The sequence below is a fragment of the Python bivittatus genome, unplaced genomic scaffold, assembly GCF_059951505.1.
Source record: "Python bivittatus isolate LINGU-HERP-01145 unplaced genomic scaffold, Pbiv_v1 ctg000310_np1212, whole genome shotgun sequence".
Classification (NCBI taxonomy): Eukaryota; Metazoa; Chordata; class Lepidosauria; order Squamata; family Pythonidae; genus Python; species Python bivittatus.
The window spans coordinates 11,419,185-11,445,989 of NW_028277054.1; the positions used below are offsets into that span (position 1 = coordinate 11,419,185).

Genomic DNA, 26,805 nt, shown 5'->3' on the forward strand with positions numbered 1-26,805 from the left:
CAGCTGCAAGACAGTTTATTTATTTAAAAGCTTTACACGGCTGCCCATCTTAAACAACTCTGGGCAGCTCATGACAACAATAAAACCAGTAACTATAAAACAATCATAAAACAGTTGTTTCTTATACAAAGGAAACTGCTAAAGCCTCTTATGGACGCTGCTCGTAAAAAGATGGAAAGAATTTAAGAAGCCCTGCTTTGCATAATTTCCTCTGCCTTGTTTAAAACTACACTAGGACCAGCCTTGGGGGAAAAGTACTGCTTTGGTTGCCAGGAATGTTGGAAAAAAATGCAGGGAAAAATAACCAAAAAAGGGGGGAAAAATCAAGGATTGAAGCAGCCTCTCTGAAAAAAGCTGTTTTGGAACTGTGTTTGTTTTTGCTTTGTTTTGTTTCATTGATTATGTGCCATCAAGTTGTTTTTGGCTACTATTGACCACATCAATAGGTTTTCTCCATGATGATCTATCCCTAACCTGATCCTTCAGGTCTTGTAACAATGCTCTCATCACCACTGAGTGCCTCCACCTCGCTTCTTCTCTTTCCTTCCTCCTTTCCCAGCATTAGAGCCTTTTCCAGAGAGCTGGGTCTTCACATAATGTATGCAAAGTAGGATACTTTGAACCTGTTGGAACTATTTAGGTCAGAACAAAATGAGAATAAGAGGGGTAATTGTAGAGGTTTATAGAACAATACATGGCATGCTGAAAATAGATGAAATGTTTTTCGTTTTGCATAATGTAATAGAGAAACCTAGGGTATGGCTTTGGGAATTCTTTCCAACCCCTTTCTGGCAGTTCTGCTCTGGAGGGGGCTTAAAATGGAAAAGTCACCAATATTCCCAGGCACTGCCCAGCTGTCTCTCCCACAGAAAATCATTGGCCATTGTGGGAATTGATTCTAGGTTTATTTTCCTCGCTGGCCCATGTTTGAACTCAATCCATCTTTTGTTAGCTTCTCCCGCCACACCAAATTTGATCCCATTTTACTCTTATTTGGGACAGCTACCCCACTGACAGTCCAGAACCCTTTACAAAATTACTTTTCCAACATTTTGGGTTGGAAAGAATAAAAATCGCTTGTTTTGCACTCTAAGTATGGTAACCAGTCGGGGGAAGGGCACTTTTACCAAGCTCTGGCTTTTTAAAAGGCTTATTTTTAAAAGGTGCGCTCCTGAGTTAAGTAGATTATTACAATATTGGTGTTCTGTGATGCGGTTTTCCTTCTCTGCGGCTATTGATACGTTCTTGTTTTTATGGCTGCGTTTTATTGTTCTGCTGTTGAAAGTCACCCGCAGAACTTGGTTTAATTTAATTAAGAAAATATTGCTGCAGCAAGAGACCGTTCGTGCCTCTCTCCGCTGAAACGCGCACGCTGCTGTATATATTCTTGTCTTTGCAATTACGATTGCATTTTCGTTTTAGGTTTGTCAGTTATTATGATAGGTTGCTACTCCGAGTCAACCATAAAACTTCGCTCCCTTTAATTTAATAACGTCTCGCTGCGGTATAAGGAGGCTGTTTTCATTCTGCGCGCAGAGACCCACGCCCTGCGCTATAGGTTGCGATTTACGGCTACATTATTTTACTGATTTCTTTCCTGTTGTTGCAAATCACCCAGAGAACTTGATGAGGGCGTGCAAGCGCGGCTAATAAATAAATGAACACGCAGGCAATCGATCACCGTCCCTTCCCCAAAACTTGACAGCCCCCTTCGCGGCCTTCTCCGAGGGGGCGGGGCCGCTGCGCAGAAGGGCGGAGTCAGCTACACCAATGCTTGCTGATGACGTGTATTTAAACGGCCCGCCGAGTAAAGTGGCGTGTCGTCATCACCGGCGCGCCCGCGGACCCTAGCGATGGTTGCCACGGGCATGGCGGTGGCCGGAGGAGCGCGGGCTCGGGCACTGCGGCCCCTCTTTGGCTGCGGCCTCCGCGCGCGGTCAGCCGTGGCAGCGACCCAAGCGGGGCCTCGAGGGCTGGTCTATGAGCAGCATGGAGAGCCGGCTCAGGTCCTACAGTAAGCAGAGAAAGGCTGGGCTTGGCGTCCTTTCGCCCCGAAGGGGGACTGTGTTATTTGGTCATCGGTTGCTCCTCGGGGGGCAAAGTGCAAGATTTTTTATTGTCATCATCATCATCATCATTAGTATTATATCCCCAACTCGAGGCGGTGAACATACCTAATGGCCCTTCCTTTCCTCCTCCTATTTTCCCCACAACAACCACCCTGTGAGGTGGGTTGGGCTGAGAGAGAGCGACTGGCCCAAAGTCACCCAGGGGCTTTCATGCCTGAGGGAGGCCTAGAACTCACCGTCTCCTGGTTTCTAGGCCAGCACCTTCACCACTGCCCCAAACTGGTGCTCTCTCTCTATTTGTATTGCTAACCCTTTTCCCCAGGGGCTCAACATTAGCTAGAGTAGTGGTGAAAAGCAGGCTGTAGATGTACAAAGGACACTATACACCAACACTACTTTCACAAGATGTGGATCACAGCAAGACAATAGGGTGGTCCCATGGATTGCTTCCCAATTTGCTAAGCCGTTCTGTGGTGTGTTTGCTTTCTGTGTAGAGTATTAACATTATTCCTATAATTATGAGGGGGTGCCTGCTGCAATTGAGAACCATGAACCATGGTTTGCAAACCATGACTTAGGGTTGTGTGATGTTTATGAATCCAGGCAAATTATGATTAGATCAATTAAACAAAAATGGCTTAGTGTGTGGGGTGAACAGAGCCTCTGGTCACTCCTGAATTTCCTTTCATGGTCTGACAGATAAATAGAGACTTAGAGGTATCTTGAATCTTCTGTTTTGCATGATGATGGATATGCAGATCTTCATCTCCCCATCCATCATGTTTCTTTCAAAATCGATGAACCCCAAGATCTGTTGCTTGCCTTGCACTGAGCTCAGTCTTGAAAAAGTTGTTTGAAATCTTAGAGAACTGTTACCAGTCAGTGGCTAGATTCATAATGTAAATTGAAATGAAGCTTTCTGGTTTGTGATATAGTGTGGAAGGAAAACCGAGCCATTGTTTAAGTTTCAGAATATTGTGAGAATCAGTATCATGGTTAAATGAACAATAGTTTTACATGATGGGCAAACCCTGTTTCTTTTATTTATTTTTTAAAATGAATTGCTTTTTATTACTTAAAAAATCCCAAAATTAAGTACCTGGTCCACATATTGTGCCAAGTCATAAACTGGTTAATTTCAATAATACCGAACTGGGTGGTTCTTTCTCTTCTTGTGTTGCAAAGGACTCCTGTAGAGAGAACTTAAAGGATATGGCTTAACTACCAGAAATATCACACATAGTAATAATCTGCATAGGGGCTATATATTAAAACAAAAACAGGAGAACTTTCTGTAGCTTTGATGAGATTTTAAATTCCAATTGTAAAGCTTTCCCTTAAATTTTGTTGCAGGTAGATCATTCTGACCTGATTAAAAACATCTGTAACTTTGGAATAGAGTTTTTGATTCAGCTCAAATATTGAATGCAATTTTTCTATGTCCAATCTGAACCTAAGTTTTGGGTTTTTTTGGCACTTTTTGTAAAAATTCTAAATCCCTATTGTAAGTAGTCAAATTGTCGAATGTCTTCATTTGCTTGGATAATAGATGTTAATTTCAGTGTAGCAAGTTTTGAAGGCCTGAGGTTAAAAAAATGGAGTTGTGAACAAAATGCTGACATCATTTCTGATATTATAGAAAGAAAACTGTACTAGTTTAGGGTAACTGAAATCAAGAGGAGTCTGGTAGCACCTTTTCAGTCTAACAAATTATATTAAGCAGCTTGTGTTTTATTTGAATGTTTGCTGTGTGCCTTGACTGAAACTTAAGTGTTGTAAAATGTGCAATGTTATTCTTTTTCAAGAAATTGTAAAATGTGTTAAGAGGAAAGAGTCAAGAGGTGTGTGGATTACCTCTGCTAGTCAGGCTAAACAATGTACAATAGAGAGAGTGCGTGGTGATTGAAATGTTGGATTAGAACCAGGGGGTACTCTCAACCATGGAAGCATGCTATATAGGTAAAGCCAATAAGATGATAGTTAAGGTTGATTTACATTACAGGAGTCCAGCAGGCTTTCCTTTTTCCACACAATAGGAAAGAGAGTTGAGAAGGAAGAAATGTTATTAGTAAAGCAGTCTAAGAGGCTCGATACATTAGGCATCTTAAAGTTGTGATTATTGAGCAATCTGCGAAACAGGTATGAACTAGACTGACTAGGGATTTAAAAGAAGAGACAAAGAACCAGCAAGCTGAAATGCTGTCAACAAAGTCTAAGATAAGAAACAGTGAGGACTGGACAGTTGTTAGTATTATTCTCTTTTTATTCAAGAGAGTTGTGCTTGCAGTGATCCTATGCTTTTATTCCATCACTCTTTCATTGTAAGTGCTGCTGTGGTATTTAGTTTGTGTACAGAGAGGAAATCAAATATGATATTGGCCATAAAATTCCCTACCCAGCATCTCATAGATTAAGCAACAGGTTTCTTACACAATTTACATGATCCGTTGCGGCAAGTGACCGTTATTCAGCTGAGTGGCATAATATATTTGAGCAAATGTGGATAATTAGGTTTCTGTCATACTTTGCGGGCAATGTAGTAATTAATGGTCTGTCAGCATTTCCATTTTAACATCAGTTTTTCAAGGGAGCTATAAATTATTGATTAAAAAAATATGGTCTATGCAAAAATAATGAGATGTGTCTCATGTGGAATTTTTCTCTATATTGGCTTTATTATACTTGATTCTTCATTAGCCACAAACCTATTCATCCAGCATCTCTTAAGAGCATTGTAATTAGTCACATACCTGTACTGGAGGGGGAAAAGTCAGCTGACAAGCACCCTAGAATTGAGGTGCAAAAATAAAAGGTTTATGCAACATTACCATACTCTGAAATTTCCATTTATAGCAGCGCTTGATTAGGTTGAGAAATGGTTTGTATTGTCTGTGGTTTGAATAGGCCAAAACTGCTTTGTTTACACATCACAACAAACTACAGATCATGGTTTGCTAACTGAATGACTGGATTCATAGCAAATCACATTATGATTTAGTGCAATATGTAAATCCTGTCTATTAGAGGTAGTCCTCGACTTACGACCGTTCATTTAACAATCATTCAAAGTTACAACACTGAAAAAAGTGACTTATGACCGGTCCTTGCACTTACAACTGTTGCAGTGTCCCCACAGTCATGTGATCAGAATTCAGGTGCTTGGCAACAGGCATGTATTTACAACAGTTGCAGTGTCCTGGGGTCATGTGATCGCCATTAGCAACCTTCTCAGGGCGTTTCCAACAAGCAAAGTCAATGGGGGAAGCTGGATTCGCTTAACGACTGTATGATTTGCTTAACCATGGTGATTTGTTTAACGACCACAGCAAAAAAGGTTGTAAAATCAGGTGCAAATCACGTAACGACTGCATCACTTAGTAACAGAAGTTCCAGTCCCAATTGTGGTTGTAAGTCGAAGATTACCTATTAGCAATGGAATGCTTAGGATGGAATGCTTAAGAAGATGGTGATTGGGGAGGGAGGGAGAGAGAGAGAGACCACTGAACACTGCAGAATGGATCCTTTTCTTTAAAGTATTAAAAGGCTAGCATGCGCATTATTATTTTAACACTAGTAGGACATACATAAGACTTTGTTAATGACTTTTTCCTGGATTTGAACCCCTTCAGGTTGCAAGCCAAAGTTAGTATAGTTGAATGCTACTCCACTAGCAAACTAAACATGTCCTCACCACCCCAAAATGGTCTTACATGTAGAAAGCTAATGTGGGTAGAAGCTTGCTTTTTGCCCCTATGTTATATCTTTTTCATCTATAGCGTATGAAGAATATTTTGAAGGAACAAAATTGAAATATATGCCAGCTAAAGCGGTACAATCCAGATAAAGGCTTTATCCATTATTTTTATATTTATATTTTCAAATTTGTCACCACCCATCTCACTACAGAGTGATTCTGGGCAGTTTACAGTAAAAACAGAATAAACATTAATTAAATAAAAATTAATTAATTAAAATAAGCTAAAAAACAAATTTCCTATATGATACTTCCAAGAGGCTGATGTTAATTAGGTGTTAAACTCAGGGAGCGTCATCAAGGTGCCAGCCATCCCCAGAGTTGGTTGTATCTTTCTTCACTCCATGCAAGTTGGCATAGCCAAGTCTTCAATTCCCTCCGAAAAACTGGGAGGGTAGGGGCCCACCTCACCTCTGGGGGAGAGTATTCTATAGTGTGGGGGCAACGACAGAGAAGGCTCTCCTCCTAGGACCCGCCAGTCGACATTCTCTCACCAACGGGATCCACAACATGCCTTCTCTGCAGGACTGGGTGGGACAGGTCGATGTAATGGGGGTGAGACGGTCCCTCAGGTAACCTGGACCCATGCCATCTGCATATTGATGATATCTCATCCCATGGTGGCAGATGATCTCATCCAGTGGTTTCATGTAGATGTTAAAAAGGAACAGAGAGAGTACCAAACCCTGCGGCACCCCACAACAGAGGGGCCGTGGGCCGGACCTCTTGCTCCCAATCAACACCAATTGGGAGCAACCTTGGAAGAAGGAAGTGAACCAGCACAAAACTGTGCCACTCACTACCAACTCCATCTTGCCAGGGTTATTACTTGCATCGTTTATGTCTGAAGTAGTTTCCAGTATTATGGCATATTTAGCAGGCCCCCAAATGTAATCCCATTCTGAGTTCCACAAGGAACAAATTTTGTTACAAGCCCATATTCAAAGATTTCCCCACAATTATCCCTATCTCTTTTTTAAATATTCAAGCTGACTCTAACTCCAGGTGCCTTAAATAGATATTTTGTGTATACACACACACACAAACATGCATGTTCTACATGCAATTGCTATGTGAGAAAGGTTAGATCAGGTGGCCTTTCCCAACCTAAACTCATTCCCAAAGCTTCATGTCCTTTAAATGTTTGAGAAGCACCAAGGATAGAATCTCTTCTAAGGGAGCGTGATGATTATTACATGTGCTCTTTTCAGCTGTTTGGCACTTGACTTTTTTTTTTTTTTTAGGCCAGTACAACTAGTTAGAAGTGTGTTTTGTTTTCCAGAATTTATAGCAAACAGCCCCCTCTAAAAAAAATCTGAATGCTGCTTGTGTTACCTTTACTGGGCAGCAATTTGATATTTTTCACTATGTGATTAGATTCATACATTGCACTAAGCCAGAACCGAACAAACCATCTTATGTTTTAGTGTGATGTGGGGAACCCACCTGATATATGTCCTGATCTTTTAACATGAATAAAGGGGGAGCTGGAAATAGGAAGTGCTTAAAAGAAATTGCTAAATGCCTGACATGAAGTAACAATGAGTCTGTAGTTATAGGTGAGCTACTGGAACACCTCCAAGGATCTAGCTCTGCCAAGAAAAACTGAAAGCTCACTGTAATATTCAGTCCTAGAATATTACCCTTAATTTTTTTTATTGGAAGTAAATAAACTTCTCTGGGTTTAAAATCGGCATCATGTTGACTTGTGGATATAAGATCAAGTATTTGGCAGGCATTGGAGATGAGCCTTTTTAGGCACATCCCCTTCTTTGTGCAGCTCCTTCTCAAGGGAGTATTGCCTTTTTTTCCCTTAAGGCTTTTAAGGATCCATTTGTTTCTAATTACTTTTAGCTGAGATGCATTTCATTTATTTGTTTGTTTATTCAATTTATATAGCCGCCCAGAGTCACATATGTGATTCTGGATGACTCACACAAACTTATTATATGGACTGTCCTGGATTAATGATGGGTTATCTTGTGTTGGTAAGCTTATGATTTGATGTTCTGCATCTTTTGTTTTTTATAAAACACATCATATAAAAAGGCAACTTAGAAATATTTGAAATATATTTTAAATTAGACCAGCACCATTCCAGTTGCTGAATCTGTGAACTACTTGTAATTGAAGGGGCAATTATTTGCACTCTTGGGGGAGAATAGAATTGAAAAGCAGGGAAATATAAAATATAGTACGCATTTTAATGATAGAGAAAGGCTCTATCATTGGTGGTTCAGGGAGAAAGTAACCACCACAGCCATGTGGATGATGGATAACTCTATTCTAATTAAATTCAAACAGATGAGCAGTAATTCTAGATTGAAGTAAGCCATAAAACCTCATTGAGTGCAGCACAGATGTTACTTGGAATTTGAAAAAGGCTTTGGGTTTCTGTATTGAAGAGCTTATACAAACATTCCTGTGACATTAATAGTCAAAGCTGAACAATTGTTTTTGGGATCAGTTGGTTTAAAACCACCTCAGTCTGAACACTTTTGAGTTATCAAGGCTGTTCTATTGAAACAGCCAGTCTTATTTTAATTCTAGCAGTATGTGGCTTTTCTCTTTATGAAGAAATTAAACAATCCTATCTGTGTTCAAGTCTTCTGAGTAATAAAAGGTCTTGTGTTATTTGGCACATCTTAGATGTCTAAAAATTGGTGTGATGGAAGGGGGAAATAATCTAAAACTAGATTTCTTTATAATCTGATAGCAGGTTAGAGAACCTGATCCCTTTGGTTTTATGTGAATTGATTTTACCAACCTACTGTATTTAATAGTGTTAAGATTAAAGAGCTGGAATGTGTTCTTTCTGTATATTGCTTCCTGCATATTGGTCCTGGTGGAGAAATTCCTGTTGAGAGATTCAAACCACAAATAGGTATTTTTAATGCAACCTGTGAACTTTCAAGCTTATTAAGAATTATTTTTTATTTTTGTAATAGAATCAGCTGGCTTAGGAGATACTCCTTTCAAAATGAATGAGAAAGAGAAAACCAGCTGAGCTAACAGATAACAATTTAAAAAATTTTTAAAATAAGTATAGCATTTAAGAGAATAAGTAAATAATAATATGACACTTAAGAGAAATATAAATATACTAAAACAGCATTCCCCAGTCCTCTATGTTCAATCTGATATATTTGCTGAGATGTGATGTTAACTTTACTTCTATAGACTGGGTCCTTTTCATTTCTTTATAAGAAAAGGAAATTGACTCTAAAAATTTTCAGTAGTATTTTACTAGAATTTAATAAGCTGACATTGTACTAAATTGGGGGTGGAAGAATAGTAATCAGAAATTAGATTTTAAAGAAAAAAAAATGGAAGGGCAACATAAGAAAATAGGCTAGCAGCAGTATTATCTGGTTGTCTGTCTGTCAAAACCAAGTGAATTCATCCTAGACTAAATAATAAATCTGTAACTATATATGAAATTGGTTTTCAAATGAAAAAAATAAAAACTTATAAATACTGATATTGGCTTTAAAGGAAGAATGGCGCTTAAATGTACTGCTGAGTTCACATCATACAAAAGCGACTCTAGTATGCTTTAGTATAATCTGTATGTGCACCTCATATATGTTTCCTTTCCTGTAAAAAAGGTTGGTGCTGATGAACAAGCTGATAGAGCTTGTTTTTTTGACAAACTGCCCCAAATGAAATGTTTACAAATCTCCTGGCTGGCAAAGAGAAGCTTAAGAATAATAAATATATATATTTGTCTGTTTTCCCTTGCAGCCTAAAAGACATAGATTTAGCAAAACTGGGGGATTCTGGAGTCCGTGTGAAAATGATTGCAGCTCCTATCAATCCATCAGACATCAATATGATTCAAGGTAACATTGACATAATGCACATTGTTTAATTCTTGCCCCCCATATTCTTCTTTTATATGGTGCTGTCAAGTGAAAATTAAGCAACTAGATTGTCCACATGTAATAGAATCCCCAGTGAGATAGTACACAGGATTGACAGTTAGCTTTCCTATTCCTGCTGCTACCTCCATCAGTTCAACTTAGGCTATATTACTTTGCATCTCTGGAAACTTTCCTAAGAGCCAGTAATAAAGTTACTGCTGTGTATTTGGAAATTACCACATGCAGAGGCCTCTGAATGATGGCAATCTAAGTAGCATTTTGAGCACAAAATACACATATATACCAAAGTGATATAATATATACATGCTATCCATAATAAGCAGTATTATCTGAATAAACTTGGAGATGGCTATTATACCAAAGATTGAAGAAGGGAAGGGGGGATTGCTGGTGTGGGTCTTCCAGGCTGTGTGGCCGTGTTCTGGAAGTTTTGTTTCCTAACGTTTCGCCAGCACCTGTGACCGGCATCTTCAGAGTGCAGGAGCACAGACAGGAGCAGTTCTCTCTGTGCCCAGGGTGATGTGACCCTTTTGTGGGTATTTATAGAGATCTGAGGGGGGGGGGGAAGGGGGGATTATTTCTTATTTGTGCGAGTACAGTAGTCTATCAACCCTGCAGGATCTTTTCTAACCGGAGTTCTAAGACCAGACCTAATTGAGTTAGAGTTAGGAACTCTAGAGACAAAATTCAGCCACTCCATGCCTGGATTCACACGTTCAGCTATAATATGATTTGCTTGATTTAGATTTTTCATGTTGTGTGAACCATTATGTTTTTTAACCTATGATTTATGGCTTAGCATTATGGTATGAATCCAGTCCAGTTGTGTTTTAAGAGGCAAAATTGCCAAAGTTTTGCTTAATGGAACTACAGTAATTAACTAAGGCTTAGTGGAACATTTCATCCATTAAGAATCCTGAAACCCTCTTCCAAGATTGGAATCCTAGCCCTGCCCATTTGAGAATGCAGCTTCAGCCTACTGGGTAACCCCAGTGTGGCCCAGAGCTGAGAGAAGTTGTGTGCCCATAGCTTAGAGAGATAAGTAAACCGATTCAGTATAATTACATTGTTGTAATCTACCTTGGAAACCTTTATGGCTGTATGTTACGTGCTATTGGAATTTGCTACTGAATAAGAAAATAATATAAATGCCAAAGCAAGCTTGGATTAATTAATTCATATCCTAAAATTGCTCTTGTTGCCTTGCAGGAACCTATGCCATTCTTGCTGGCTTACCTGCAGTTGGTGGGAACGAAGGAGTTGGGCAAGTGATGGACACAGGGAATTGCGTGACTGCTTTGAAACCAGGAGATTGGGTGATTCCAGCTGATGCAGGACTTGGTGAATTTTTAAGTTACCATTAAACTTTTAAAAAAGACAAAAGAACTAGATCTCGCCACTTAATAAGGGAACAGGGAAGGAAAGGGCCTCAACAAGATGCAAAGCTTATCAGACAGTCAAATTCTCCAAATTAGAAACTTCCTCCATCTGCTACACTCTTGCCAACAGTCCAAGCAACTTGCCTATAGAGACTTCTACCAAATGTCCTCTAAGATAACATTTGTATCTATGTCATTTTTGCAACAAACTAAGAATTTAGGTGTACAGAGGGTAGACTGAGATAGTGCTGTTCAGTGGATAGTACATTTGAACTTGGCCATGATTCAGGCACTGTTAGCAAGTGTATTTGCATAATTTCCTTTCCTACCCTAATATATGGGCCACAAAACAGCTTTGGAATGGTGCCCTGTACCATAACCCTGGTCCAGTTTAGAAGAACTCAAGGTTTTGTTTAACATTTTAACAGTGACAAAGGAGAGCAAACCATAGTTCTCTCAGACACATCAGCCATCAGTAGACACATAGAGATAAACCACATTTATACTCCATTCAAAAGAAAGGTAAGAAGGAAACAAAAAGACCAGAACGCATCCTTGCCAGCAACCAACAACCAGATAAGCAGGAATTAACACCAGACAACAAATCAACCACAAAACAATATCCTAATCAAGGAACTACCAAGGAGAAAACCATAGCCCCACCACCACCACTGACAGGGCAAGCTACTGTATATAAACAGGGACCAAATCTGACACCCACTAGCACTGATGATGTTACCTAGTTGGATAATGAAATGTCTGCAAACAAGCTTAGAGAGCACCAAGGACTCCATAGTTCTCTCTGTAATTCATCTATTCTACTAAGCTGTGGTTTCTTTAATCATGGCATATTGGGTAGAACATAATTGCCTGGGCTCACAACAAACTAAGTTAAGGGTATGCAAAATGTCTCATATGTAAAACAGGAAGTTCATGCCCAAACCAAAATGTGCTTTTGGTTTGGATGCAGAATGAAGCAGGACTGTTTAGTTCCAGACACATACCAGGACCCAGATGTCAGGCAGAAGTGTTTTGTGGGGGAAAGAGCAGAGGAAAAGCCAAGGCTGGGGTGGTTTCTTGGTAATAGTGGAGTAGGGAGCAGCAGTGCCAAATATTCTTTGTGAGTACAGGAGAAAGGAGGCGACATATTGCCCTTCGACCAATAACATCATCCAGTATCCCTGTGGGTTTGGTTTCAGCCAAAACCTATGCCAAACCACAGCTGATCCAGAATTGTTTGGCAGAACTCCTGGAACACAATGTGTTTTTTGGGAATTGAAGCAAAACGCATTTTTCCATTTTGTCCAGTCCCTTTGCTAAGCCTTAAATCTTTGTCTACAAATCATAGTGGCCAGATTGGCATACTGGCATACTAAGCCAGGACTGAGGAAATCATTTTATAGTATAGCCCAGTGTGTGAAACGTAGTAGCTATTTGGAAACCATAGTTTATAACTTAGTATGTTGTGCAAACCCAACCAGTTATTATCTTTTCAGTGGTTTATTTGTTGATTATTTCATGACAATACTTTAGACCTCTTATTGAGCTGAGAACTTCCAAACTGTGATTAGCTGTTTCATAACCTGAATCATGTCTTTCTTTATCCCTTACCAAAGGAACTTGGCGAACAGAAGCAGTATTTGATGAGAAAACTCTGCTGAAAATTCCATCGGATATTCCATTGACTTGTGCTGCCACACTGGGTGTTAACCCCTGCACAGCTTATCGGATGTTGTCTGATTTTGAGATTTTGGATCCAGGTGTTTATTTATTTGATTGTTTGTTTATAGAATTTATATGGCCACCCAACTTGAAAATTGCAACTTTGGGCAGTGTACAGGAAAAAATACAAAAAGCCCCACAAGATAAATAATCTCAATTAAAAGCCAGTAGATGTAAATAGATGATCAGTTCTCCATATGAGAACTCCAGTCATCCTTAACCCCAACACCTGAAGGAAAAGCCAGTTTTTTTAATACCAATAGAGTCAAGGCCAGAAGCATATTGTGGTCAATGGCACTGGAGGCTGCTAAGCGATCAAGGAGAACCAGAACAGACGTCGTACCCCTATCTTGGGGCCATCAAAGTTCAGTGACAAGTGTGGCCAAGACTGTCTCAGTACAGTGTCCCAGTCTGAATCCAAACTGAAAGGAATCTAGATAATCCACATTGATATAGAAACACTTTCTCGTACATCCTGACCGACATTTTCTTCTTCCAAAAGTATTTGCTGTAGCTGACTAGAATTACTTCACCTTTACTGATTTGAACATTCATATAGTTATGATTAGTTAGGCAAAGGGAAATTAAGGGCTGAGTTGTTTTTTTAAATTTAATTTAAAATGCTGAGCTTTTTTTTTAAATAACACACAAGATTAGTCTGCAAGTTTACAAAGTGATTTGCCATTCCTTGGGGCACAGATAGGTACACGCTTGAGCAATGGTCAGTTCTTAGCACTAGTTTGTGGACCTTTTGTACATGTTGTTATTGGCTTTGTCATTCATATTTTGATAGGCCTGCTAGTGAGCAAGAGCTATAGCAGATTTCCAAGAAATATCTGGCCTTGAGAGGAGTCTTGAGGGGCCTTCATTCTGAGTCAGTGGGCTTGTTCTTTTAACATTTTGTGAAAAGTCTGTGGAATTTCCAACAATGATGCCTGAGGGAGTAGGAACAAGGTACAAATAATGTCTTAATTTGATTTGTTCATTTTAGTGGCTAATAAAGTCTAAAGTTCAATGGTATGTAGGATATCATTCATTAATGGTTAATTTTGTCCCTCCAGAAAACCTGACAGAATCAAAGTTTAAGACGTGTTTTATCAGAGTGGTTCTTGAAGGCCAGGAATAAGAAAGGGCAGCATGAAATATGAGTAGAGAAATAATTGTAACTGGGATTGTACATTGTTTTTTTGGCAAGATGTTTCTTTTTCCTCCTGCAGATTTGTGAGTTAGGTTTTCTAGTACCCTTCCTGCTATTCATGGGCTCTTTTTGAAAATCTTTTCCTTGCCTCTCTGCTGGTAGTGGTTTAGCAAAAATGTCCATCACCAAAACAACCCCCACAGAAAGAAATAACAAGACACAGCCATTAAGACTTAGCAGCAACTGGTAGTTGGACTTCCATCTCTTTTCTAAGGCATACCTTTTAAATTGGGAATAAAATGTATCAGCTCATATGAGGTACAGGACTGGTTGTGCTGTTTTCTCCAACGAATAATAATGATGAGAGCGTCTTCCACTTGAAGGAGCAGGAAAGAAGGATTTTTGAAACCAGAGATGACTTGTCTGTCTGTTTGTAGGAGAGTCTGTCATCCAGAATGCAGCCAATAGCGGAGTGGGACAGGCTGTGGTCCAGATTGCAGCAGCCAAGGGCATCAAAACAATAAATATAGTAAGAGATAGGTGAGTGCCTACCTAATAAAACTGGGTATTTTTCTTTGTTTTCTTGTTGCTTTTGTCCAGTCACCGCCCTTTGGTTTATGCTAAATCTGCACAAAGAGGAGATTCTCTTTTGCTTAGAAATAGTTCACATGTCCTAGGCTGCCTTATATGATGCTCGTACAGTTTTTTAAAAGATCATCGTTTTGACCATTAGGCACATACAAAAGGTTTCCAATGTGTATCTGAGACAATGTATTTTTAATTGGAATACAGGGTTTTTGTATGAGAAGTTTCCATGTTCTGCCTTCCACCTGATGTGTGACCTGTGGCATAATGTTCCCCTGCAACTCTTGCAATGGTCTCGGGTGGTAGTCACGACTTGCCTGTTAGGACTGCGCAATGCTTTGGATTCAATTCTGAAAAGGTGCTTTGGAGTATGGGGGGCACAAATGTAGCACCTGTCTGCAGTTCCTTTAAGCAGCTGAGATTTTTCCTGCAACTGAACAGCAATTGTGGAGACCTTTATCTGAAAGCTTCAGGCTTTTGTAACTACTTGATGCTAATTTTTATTCATAGTAATTGATAAAATTACTATTAATGGCATTCTTTGTTTCTGAATGAGGGATATGTCATTTCAGCAGCTGTCTTCTCAGAAGAGATCTTCCCTTATAGAACGTACATATTTTAATAAAAATATATATTTTAAAACTACTACATAATCAACTAAGGTATCCCTTCAGCTGAGTGTAAAAAGTTTATTCTATTCCTGTTTTTTTAAAGTTGGATCCCTGGTATCAGTAGCATTGCATATTAGATCACATGTGTTTACTCAGGATGCCTAGGATCTCTTCTACCTGCTTCCCAACTATACTTCAATAAAATGTCATATTAATGCCCAGTTCTGATCTTCCTGGGCCTTGTAGAAAGGGTCCTAGTGGTCTGGCTGATACATGGCAGAATTCACAAGTCCCCTGAACCATTTCAGCAGTTGGCAAGTGTTGTTGCTATTATTATTACTTGTACACCACCCAACTCCCAGCAGCTTATTCCAAGTTAGTTTCCTTTTTAGTTAAATTCTTTCTTTCTTTCTTTCTTTTTTCACAGACCAAACCTCCAGGATCTTACAGACAGACTTAAGTCCCTTGGAGCAGACTATGTTATCACAGAGGAGATGCTAAGAAAACCAGAAATGAAAGAGTTGTTTAAGGTATAGAAGACAACAAAAATGCTGTGACTGCGAAATAGGCAAAGGAAACAGGGTTGCTGCAATGAATTGGATCATGTTAGTTACCTCTTTCACACAAACTAGTCATAATGCAGTTTGTTTGCCTTTGTCCTACTGTTTTGTATATACCTAATCCTTGTGATTTGAAACTTAGTATATTATGTGAATCCAGGAAGTTTCACAGAATCTCAGGGAAAGATTCGAGGTAGCACGGACAGTGAGAAAGAGACCTGTCTGAATGGCTACTGAATGCAGCTCAGAAATGTGGGTTTTGATCTTCTTTCCCATGAATAATTTATGGATTAAGTTCTTCGCAATTCTGATGTTTTATTGTAAGAAATACCAAGTTTGTATCAGAAAATACAAGGAAAAGCTGCTTGTTAGAAGCCTGCTTAGCCACATTTGGTTCTACAAAACTAAGAAATCTGTAGATGTTTATTACTGCAAAAGGTTAAAAAGAAACACCAAGATGGGTGTTTAGGAAAACAGAACACAAAAGAACTCCTCCATGTGGTGAAAAGAAATCATGTGGGTGCTGTTTGTTTATTGGTTATTTTTATAAACCTTGTTTCTGTCCAATTTTACAATTTTAAATTATAGTTTTAATGTCAGAGGACATACAAAAAGGACATGAATATAGATATGGATATAGATATAGATATTGCCCTGTGCAATGAGGTTTCAGACCATGTTGCCTATTAAAGTCCTCTTTAATAAGATAGACTGATTGGGATTAGAGGCAAGAACATAATGTAACTCTCTTCTGTCTTCTCTCTTTGGTTCAGACTGCTCCCTATTTATTCCACCCTGCAGGGAAATAATTTCCAGAGTCCAGATAAAAATGTTCAGCACATACAGGTGGCACACACTGAGATAGTCCTAATCAAATACTTAATGAACAAAATCAGCAAAACCTTCCTCATGCGTGTCTTTGGTCTGCCTCAGGTTTGCCTTGCCAGTTATTAGGCAAAATCACAAATGTCTTGACATTTCACCTATGATCCTTCTTGCTTCTGCTTTTTCTGAACACAGCAAAGTTACAATCAGGTGTCTGACTTCCCATTCTGTGTTGAAAGAATCCAAAGCTCTGTAAGACAGAAGCCTAAGAATGTTTTAGCAGAATTAAACATTTCTTTCTGTGAATAATTTGGAGGAGTTAAAGCAAGAAGCAACTTATTTCTTTACAATTTTGTCCTCCAGGAAATTCCTAAGCCCTCATTAGCTCTGAATGGCGTTGGAGGGAAAAGTGCTACTGAGCTGATGCGTCACTTGCGGTAAATTTAGCTTTTGTTTGCTTGAATTATATCTGTAGTAATTGTTGAACTCTACTTAAATGCTTAATGGGCAATTTGTTTTTATTTTCATTTGTGTTGTGAGTTGCCTAAGAAAAGTATTTTCAAAGCATGGCATATAAATTCCTTAAATTTGCTAGTATGGATTAGTGCAAGGATTTGCTGTTTAATAGGGCAGATTTGTACCATGTGTATCATTCTTGTCTTGAAGATAACAAATTTGCAATTGTATTGAATGCTGTCCAAAAGGTTTCGCTTCAGTGACACTTAAAAAAGAAATTAAGAGGTACTTAAAAACCTCATGAAAAACCTACTTGCTGAGTTAGCAAGCTGCCAAATGCCAGTTAGGGTTGAAGGATTTTATGCTACTTCTGTAAAATATTTAAACTCCATAATTTCAGTGAAATCCAGCTCCATAGCTCTGGGATAGTCAGAAAAGATCCTCATATCACCATTGCATTGTAGTAAGACGAACCTACTGTGTATTAAGACTTTTTTTTTTTTAAGCAAATGTAACTTGTCATGATTAGACAGGGAAGGAGACTGGTATTCTAAGCCAGTTGCCAGAATTGTAGGGATTTTATAGATCAAAGTTGATCTGGATTTTTATAGCTTAAAGGGCTCACTTGAGAACGCCTTGAAAACTTGAAGATACGTGGCCAAACCCCCTTGTTGTCTTTCAAGAAGCCTTGAACCAGAGCCATGGGGAAAAGTTCTCTGCAAAGGACAGCTATGTTGAAGATTTTAGTGGGACTTGGGAAGGGAACCCTTTTCAGTTTACTTAGTACGTTACGTTGTCTAAATTTTAATCCTGTGAACCCTCCAGAAACGGGCAGTGTACTACTTCTTGCTTTGAATCACTGGACCCCATAGTTTCCAATTAAAGGCTGCAGAAATTAACCAGGTGGCCAAATGTCAAGGAAGCTGGACAGTAAATTAGGGTCTGAATTAAGGTGATTTGCCAACTTAATTGCTTTTATCTGGTCCCTGATTTTTCCATTAGGCATAGTGGGACCATGGTTACCTACGGTGGGATGTCAAAGCAGCCTGTGACAGTCCCTGTGGTGAGTAGCCGTAAAGTTTTCTGGCCAGTCTATTTATCCTGCACATGTTCCCTTTCCTGAGATAGTATAGCTATTTCTATTTGTACAGCATGTTTTCCAGTGCATTGAGTTGTTAGAGCAGAATCTCTAGGAGGAGAATCATTCTGATATCCTCATATTGTGATGCAAAATTCTCCCCATCCAAAAAATATATTTCAGAATTTGTGAATTGTAATTCCTCTGCCTGTTTCTGCAGAGCGCATTGATCTTTAAGGATATCAAGCTTTGTGGCTTTTGGATGACCCAGTGGAAGAGGGCCAATAGCCAGAGTAAGTGATGTCTGTCTGTCTGTATATTAGAAATAGATGAAATCTATTTTCACCTCTAAAAAAGCTTTCTCATCTCTTTAATTGGGTGGATTAAAATACATGCTAAATAATATGCAGCCAACTAAAATAAAACTCCATACATTAAAATTGGAAGACAACTGTGTGTATTAGAAAAATAGGGCTATGGAGAAGAATATGGTTCTTAGTTAAGTGAAAAAGGTTGTGGCAGAACACCTGTGATGCGACCTCCTTGCATTTCCAGTGAAAAGTGAAAGAAAAATCACTGCCAGAGATATTGGTTGACTTTAATCGGGTCTTGATGACACTTTGCTGGCCAATTTATAGTCTTGGGTTAGAATTGGTGATGGTAGGGCCTTTGGGATCTGTGGATTACAAAAGCACATTAAGTACTTCCCACAACCTTGAAGTCTGTTTATTCCTTCCCTAACCAAAAGAGACAATTCAAACTGCATCATGTATTGAACTTTTGGGTATTGCTGATTTTTGTCTTCAGGCTGCCTGACTCTAGAGAGCATTTTATTTACTTATTTTATCCAGTGTGTAGAGTTGCCTAACTCAATTGATTCTGGGCTTACAGTAGCGTACAGTAAAAACAACCAATAAAAAATCCCCACTAAAATGACATGACCTGATAAAACTAATAAAAACCAAAACAGAAGAAGGCTCAGTAATACAAGAGAACTAAAGAGAACTACTCTTCATCCCAGGGCCTGGAGGAAGAGCCAGGCCTTCAAGGCTTGCTTAAAAGATGGCAGGGTTGGAGCAACACAAACCTCTGGTGAGAATACCATTCCAGAGGGCAGGCAGAGGAGGTATAAAGCAGAATTTATTGTAGTAATGATTATTATTTGTTCTCTTGAATCTAAACCCAGTAGTTCAAGAAGAAAGAACAATTGATATCTGCTTTGTGCTTTCTTTTCTGTACACAGACAAGGAGAAGCTGGAAACAATGATAGCAGACCTGTGCAGTCTCATTCGAAAGGGTCAACTGGTTGCTCCGATGTGCCAAGAAGTCCCTTTGTTAGATTTCCAAGCAGCTTTGAAGGTCTCCCTGGAACCATATGTATCAGTTAAGCAGATCCTCCGGATGTGAAACTAGTCCGATGGGAAAATAGCACCCAAGTATTTCCAGTGGACTTCAGTCCCAGGAGGCCTGAGTGATTCAGAATTACAGAACTGAACTGATTTATATCCCCTCATCCATCCTCTGGCTCAACAGGGAGAAACAGGGGAGCAAACAGTGCAGGCTTAACATATATAGGAAATCACTAATAACTATGATGGTATGGGAGCTAAAGCAATTCTGGTTTCTACACAACCAGGGAATTCTTGTAGACTTGATACAAGTGTGGAGGAAAAGAGACATTTCAGCCCATGGAAGACCTGCTCTCAACAGTTCTTATCCTGGAGACACTCCATCTATGCTGATGTATGTGTGCACATTCAGAATATCTACTATCAGACAGTGTGATGAGACTTCCTCAGGAGTGGGATGAGATGGGGCAGAGGCTGGTAAAAGACTTTATAGAAATCTAATTCTAATTCTGCAGATTATAATGAATGAGCTGAGCTAGGTAGCTTTTAGGTATTTTCCTCCTTTACAGAAATAGGATGCTGTTGACAATTTGTGCCGCATTGGACCAATCCTTCTCTTTTCCTGAGCAAAAGGAGTCTGACAAGTCAGTCATTGGACTAGAAAATCATAGTGGATGCATTCAGCTCCAAAATTAGTTCTGTGGCTTCTAAGGCAGCTTTCCCCAACTTCACATTTGACTTTCATAATTCTTGGCCCACATAACTGATATGCTGGCTGGGAATTATATGAACCAGTCCAGAATATTTGGGGGGACACCGGGTTGGGGAAGAATGTTCTAAGCCATTCTGATGCATTCTCAAAGCTATGCAGCAGCAGCAGGTGTTAGAAATAGAGAATGATCTGTGCTGTAATATGCAAGAAGGAAAACTAGTTTCACTTAGTAGGTTTCTTAGTAGCTCCTTTTCATTCTGTTGAGCATTGTTAGTTTATTAAAGGTGGATGGCATAACTCAGGAGGGGTAAGTAGCCCACCAAGGTGTTTTCCTTGGAGCAGCCAGCTTGCAGGGGAGTTTCTAAACGGCTGCTGCGTAATCTGAGAGCCCTGATGAGTCAAATGTAGCCTGCAACATCGAAAGTTCTTTCCTTTGGGATATGATGTCTGAAAAAGAACAGGTTTTTTTCAAATAATTTTATTAAGAATTATAAATGAAAAGAATAAAAGCCAATACAGGCTACAGAAACTACAAACAGAACAATACAAAAGAAAGGAAAGTGTAAAAAAGAAAATAGAAAAAGAAAGAAGTAACTTCCCCCTTCATCCCAGCAAGTAAAGACAATCTTAATAGCTTATCACTATCTCTAAATACAACATAATCTCTCTTCACACCATATCTCATCTATTGAATAAAAAAACAAAATCCAAGTCCCTCGTCAATTGTTCTTTATCAGCAGAAGTCCAGTAAGGGAAACCAGATGTAACTATTTTTCTCCTTTAGCCCTGGTCAAATAAGCCAACTTTGTATTCCTTCCCTCAGTTTTTAAAAATATATTTTAACCCCTTCAAAAAGAATCCCAGAGCTAGTTTTCTGTTCATCTGGGTTTCAAGCCAAAAATCTTTCAGAGCTTTAGCCAATTTCTTTTGTATATCCAATAAGTAAAGTTTGTCCTTTTGTTCGTCACTTTTAATAAAGTCCTTCAAAATCCTAACAGAGCTCTTTTGTATATCCGGTAAAAAAAATCCAAGTCAGTTCCCTGGTTCAACATTTGTATATCTTCTTTTGGGAATAAGTCATCCATCACTTCCATTTGTGTGCCCATATCTTTCTCATTACTTGTTACATTTAAGTCCCCCTTCAAAGTAATTTCAAAATCATCCGTTGCAACTTGCTCTGTCAGTCTTGTCAAGAAATTCATCTATTTTATCAAGCTTGGCAGACAAATATTCCCAAGTTTGTATTACAGATTTCTGCTCCATTTTCTTTATCTTCTAGTTCCCTCTAGTGTCCAACCTTCAAAGTCCCCTTATCATGAAAAACATGAAAAAACTCAAAACGACCGCCATTTTTCCCGTGAGAAAATTTCTTCTAGTTAATTCAAAGCTCTTTGTGGACATTTAAAATTATAATTCAAAGTCCATCTGAGCCCTTAATCAGTTGTTAAAGTTTCTAAAGTCCATATTCTGAGCAACCTTTAGCTGCTTAATCCAAAAACTATTATTTTTCAAAAGGTTATAAAAATCGTATTTAAAAGTTCTTCCTCTAAGGAGAAGTGATTCACCTAATGAATACAATATAACTTGCCATTTTAAAGGGTCTTAATCCTTTTAAAGCAGCAGAAAAATTTTTTTTTATCCAAATCCAAAGTGATTCAGAAGTGAGGCTCGGTTGAGCTTAATGTCCTTTAAAAAGGCTGCATTAGCAACTGTGAGCAAAGATGGTTCCTCCCTTGACTCCCAGTTGCTCGACCCATAGGCAAACTGGAACACAACTATTCCTGCAGTTTACTCACGAGGAGCAGCTGTGCAGAGTCACATGGGTGATCTCAAAGAACTCTCCTTAATCCAGAGAGCGTTTTGGCGGCCAGCATCCTGCATCCCGCATCAATCTCCGTCGTAACACCATCCCACTGGAAAAAGGAATGTTTAGCTCACCATGGCTCTCAACTGGAAGCCTGGAAAAGAACAGTTTTGAATTGGTAATTTATATCACGATGGCCGTAACTGAAACGAAAGCAAATTGCATTTGATTACAAACCTGTTCTTGCAAAGCCATGAAACGGCCATTGAAAGCCAGTGATTTTCATCTCCAATAAAATGTTCTAGCTCTGACCACGGAAGGATTTTTGCTTGGCCTTAGTAATAGGAAATGACAGCCTGGAAGCCGTTCAGTTGCACAAGTTGCTGCATCAGTCTCGAACATCTTCCACTGTACTGGTTTAATAGTTTGTGTCATGCTTTCAGGCATTAGATTTGATATGTAGGAGTCCTGTGCTCTTATGTGTAAAATGCAAATGAAAGTGCTGGATTTAGACGGATGCATGGAATGAAATAGTAGATTGGTCCTACGTAAGTTGGGCACAGCATGAGAAAGACGTATGTGCATTTTAGTTTCGAGTGGCTTTGGTTTGCTTTATTATGGCTTGCATTTACCGTTCCATAGCTTGCGGTGGGAACTAAATAATTAGACCTGTTCTGAAAATGGTCTGCTGCATTTCAAAGAATGGCACACAAATGGAAGGGCTTTGTATGCCTCAGCTGAAGCCATGCCACTCAGATCTGGGACTCTTCAATTTGAAAAGAGAGCCATGGAGGATGTGAAGGAAAAAGTAATGTTATATTTCTCCCTTTGAATTTAAATGTTCTAGTCCTTGTTATATTCCCTCTGAAGCTAGAGAGAGAAATCTGAGGAAACCTATGGTTCTGGGATGCTATCCCGGATACCACTGGACTACAATTCAGCAGAAGGTTTATTTTTATATATATATAATTTTAATTAAGAATTTTTACATAAGTAAAAAGCAAATGTAAAGGAAAAATAAGAAGAAAGGGAAAGAAAGAGTGCAAAAAGCAAAGCAGAGTAAGAAAGAAAAATAGTTAAAGAAACAAAAAATATGCAACTTCTGACCTTCTTTTCAACAAATTCATTATCCCTTCTCCCTCTTGGTATTACAAAAATCTCTTCAGCCCCTTATTTAGTCCTTTTTCGGTCATCAAAACCATATATCATCCCTTCACTTTTTTCCATTTTCAGCAAAAAGTCCATAAAAGGTTTTCAGTCTTACGTGTTTGTTGTTTTATCCCTGACCAAATAGGTCTGTTTTGCCATTTCTGCCAATTCTGACATCTTCATCGTCTATTCCTCCATTGTGAGAATTTCAGTGTTCCTCCGTCGTTGTGCATATAATAATCTTAATTCAGCAGAAGGTTTAAAAAAGAAAAAAAATATCCCTGCTAAGGTCATTCATATCAAAGCAAAGTAAATCAGAAAATCTCTACTGCAGATCATAAGAGGTCACTGGCTGCAAGAGGTTTAACATAAATCAGTGTACAAGATATTTTCTAACTTAATCACCAGCTAATGGCTTATTATAATATGTTGCTGTCCTGCTTCTCTGTCTAGTAATAAGCCTCTAAAAGAATGTTGTTTAAATGATAAGTTGTTAAGTTAGCAGCAAAACTAAAGGAAAACACTTGGTTAAAAAAAAATGGAACCTAATAGTATTAAATAACGGCCAGAAAAATTACATGGATTGTCTTTGAAGATACCAGTAGTAGAGTTCAACTCAAAGGAGACTTTATTTTTGTCATACCCTGTGAGTTTATACCTTGCATTAAACCATGATTTGCACAGCCATTTTTTTTGGCTAAGCCAGCCTTGATTGAATTTCCATGACAGTGTGCTAAAACCACACACACAACCTAGAAAGCAGTATTTCTTAATTTGCTGGGTCACATCCAGCTGAGCTGTGGATTGCTTGCTTTATTGGATAAGTCACAATTAGTTGGGTTCATCCCACATGCTAAGCCATAAATTTTGCCTTGCAAACCATAATAGCTTCTTCACACCACACAGCAAGTCAACATTAAATCACCTTATGGCTTACTGGGATGTGTGAAGCCAACTGCTTAGTTCTGGTTTCCTTCTTGCCTTCCAGCTGAGTGTATACAAAGACCAGGAGGATTGAGTTCCTGTGCTGTTCTGGCACAGATGAATCAGGGTGGCTGGATGTGCTGTCTGTTTGTGAGTCCATCCATCTCTTTGTGCAGCTGCTCCACATTCCTTGTTTTGACTCATCCATCATCTCTTAATTGGCCTCTTACTCCTTTTGCCCATTAATCTCCATCTTGGAGCACAGAAGTTTGTCTTCGTTTAACCAGAGACTTGGAGAGAGAAAGCAAGCGCACACCCTTTGCTTTTGCAGTAGAAGCAGCTGCAGTTTATCATACGTGAGCCGGTGAACGCAAAACATGGCTGGGTTGGGAAACTGATTCAGTGTCCCTAATCAGGAAAAGGATGACAACTAGGGCTATGAAGCCAAGCTGCCCTTTCTGTGTGTTCCCACTTAACAGAACTGTTTTGTTTATGAGAAAGCAATTAGTTTCTCCATAAACATTCTCCCCCCAAAGCAATCTGGCAGGAGGTGCTTGGAGCCCTTGGGGGGACAACAAAAGTGACGGGTCTCTTTCCAGACCATTAGCACCAGCAGGCTGCAGATGGTGATGGCTGTCTTCGTTGGAGTTGTATTGCAAGAGAAATGAGTCCCATTTTCCTGTTATCATCGCTGCCATGATGGGTAGGGAAGGAAGAACAGTTCCACATGGCACAGGGATTAATGGGACAGAACAATAGCTAAAGCAGGGGGGATGGAAAAAAGGTGGCCCAAAGCCATTTTAAACCCATTTAAAACAACTTTCTTAGCAATGTTCATACTTGCCTTAAAACAGTTTCCGTTTTTGACTTCCCTGGATCATTAGTCTGGGGAGAGTGTCTCTGAAGAGGCGGGGGAGGGGGGGATTAGCTGTCGCCATTTGGTAAAAGGCACAAGATGCTGGAGTAGGAAACAAGGATGGAGTGGCCAGTTCTGTCACCCAAACGGCCAACGCAAAGCAGCACAGGGCACTCTCCATTATGCAGACGTGTGCTTAACTTCCTCATTCCTTCTACAGTCTGTGTATATACCAGTGTTTCTCAACCTTAGCAACTTTAAGATGAGTGGACTTCAACTCCCAGAATTCCCCAGCCAGCAATTTTGGGAGTTGAAGCCCACTCATCTTGAAGTTGCTAAGGTTGAGAAACACTGATATATATCAAGGATTTGAAAAAGCTTATTGTTGCCAGATACAGGACATTGTTCATTAGGAGTACAGTAGAAGCAAGGGGTTGTCATCTGCAGTGGCAGGCCATGGTTTTAGAAAGAAATACATTTCGGGATTAACATTAAAAGAAAGCAGGTTAAGAAAATTATTTAAATTAAGAGAATACCGCTTGCCCCCATTCATGAGAGGCATGGCAAATAGAACTTCTTGCCATGTAAGATTATGGTTCCTAGAAAATATCCTGATTTATCCATATCTTGGTATTTCACGATACATGTGATTCTTGGCAGACACAAACACAGTGGGAATGAAAACAAGGGCTATGTTCTTGGGTGCGTTTTGCCATAAGCAGTGTACAACTGGCTAAATATTATCCTGGGCCACCTGAATTACTTGATTATAACACCTTTCATTTAATCATAATTCAGATTAGATATGCTTATCCTGCACTTATGCTTTTCATAATTTTCCTGTAAATATAAAATTACTACTTGGTAACAGGTTTTTCAGGCCTTCCTGGGTTGAAAGAAATGAAGAATGAAAATGCCACGCCACAGGTCTAGGGTGTGTATCAATTAAAACGGGTTTGGGGAAGGACTCCCCCCCAAATGCACCCCCTCAAATGCAACGGATGTAGATCCCTGAACTGTGAGTTTATTGTGGATCCCTAGCAATATGTCCATGCTGATGGTTGCAATTTGGTAAAAAACAGAAACATGGGTCATAAACATCCAAGCTAGCCCCATGTACTCTGTGAAACGCATTGCCCCAGTTTGAAGCAGAGTTCCTTTTCTATTGTTCAAGGATCCTTCCCATGTTTGCACTGAACTGGGTTGAACTCAACAGCAAAAGCCAGGAGGATATGGATCAAAATGATAAGCCCACCCCCTTATTTCAGCAGCATTGGTTTGCTGAAGAGGGAAAAAGACAAAATCTTTCACTGATGTACTATCAAAATAAGCAGTAGAAATTACTCTTCATCATTGGCAGCTGATGAGGAGATACCAGTATTGGATAGCTTCTCACGGTCCTAGTTTCTACTTTTTGATATACTGTATCTATAAAAACAGGGCTCAAAAATGCATTGGCATACTAATGTAAGTAACAGCTAGACCTTTTATTCATGTGTGCGTTTGGGAATAAAAAGCACAGCTATACAGGTGAAACTCGAAAAATTAGAATATCGTGCAAATGTTCATTTATGTCAGTAAGGCTACTCAAAAGGTGAAACCAATATATGAGATAGACGCATTACATGCAAAGCGAGATATGTCAAGCCTTACTTTGGTATAATTGTGATGATTATGGCGTACAACTTATGAAAACCCCAAATTCACAATCTCAGAAAATTAGAATATTACATGACATCAATAACACAAGGATTGGAAATAGAACAATATCGGACCTCTGCAAAGTATAAGCATGCATATGTACTCAGTACTTGGTTTGGGCCCCTTTTGCAGCAGACTGCCACAATGCGGCGTGGCATGGATGCTATCAGCCTGTGGCACTGCTGAGGTGTTATGGAAGACCAGGATGCTTCAATAGCGGCCTTCAGCTCCGCTGCATTGTTCGGTCTC

The 26,805-nt window shown here is 39.3% G+C and overlaps 1 protein-coding gene across 1 annotated transcript; it reads left to right on the top strand.

Moving 5' to 3' along the window:
• The first annotated feature begins 1,820 nt into the window (after positions 1–1,820).
• On the top strand, positions 1,821–26,458 carry MECR (mitochondrial trans-2-enoyl-CoA reductase). Its single transcript, XM_007427702.3, has 10 exons — positions 1,821–2,014; positions 9,568–9,665; positions 10,917–11,048; positions 12,703–12,846; positions 14,384–14,486; positions 15,570–15,672; positions 16,891–16,964; positions 17,986–18,046; positions 18,282–18,354; positions 19,305–26,458. The coding sequence occupies exons 1-10, from the start codon at positions 1,854–1,856 to the stop codon at positions 19,466–19,468; spliced, it is 1,113 nt and encodes a 370-aa protein (XP_007427764.3). The 5' UTR covers positions 1,821–1,853; the 3' UTR covers positions 19,469–26,458.
• Positions 26,459–26,805: the final 347 nt, after the last annotated feature.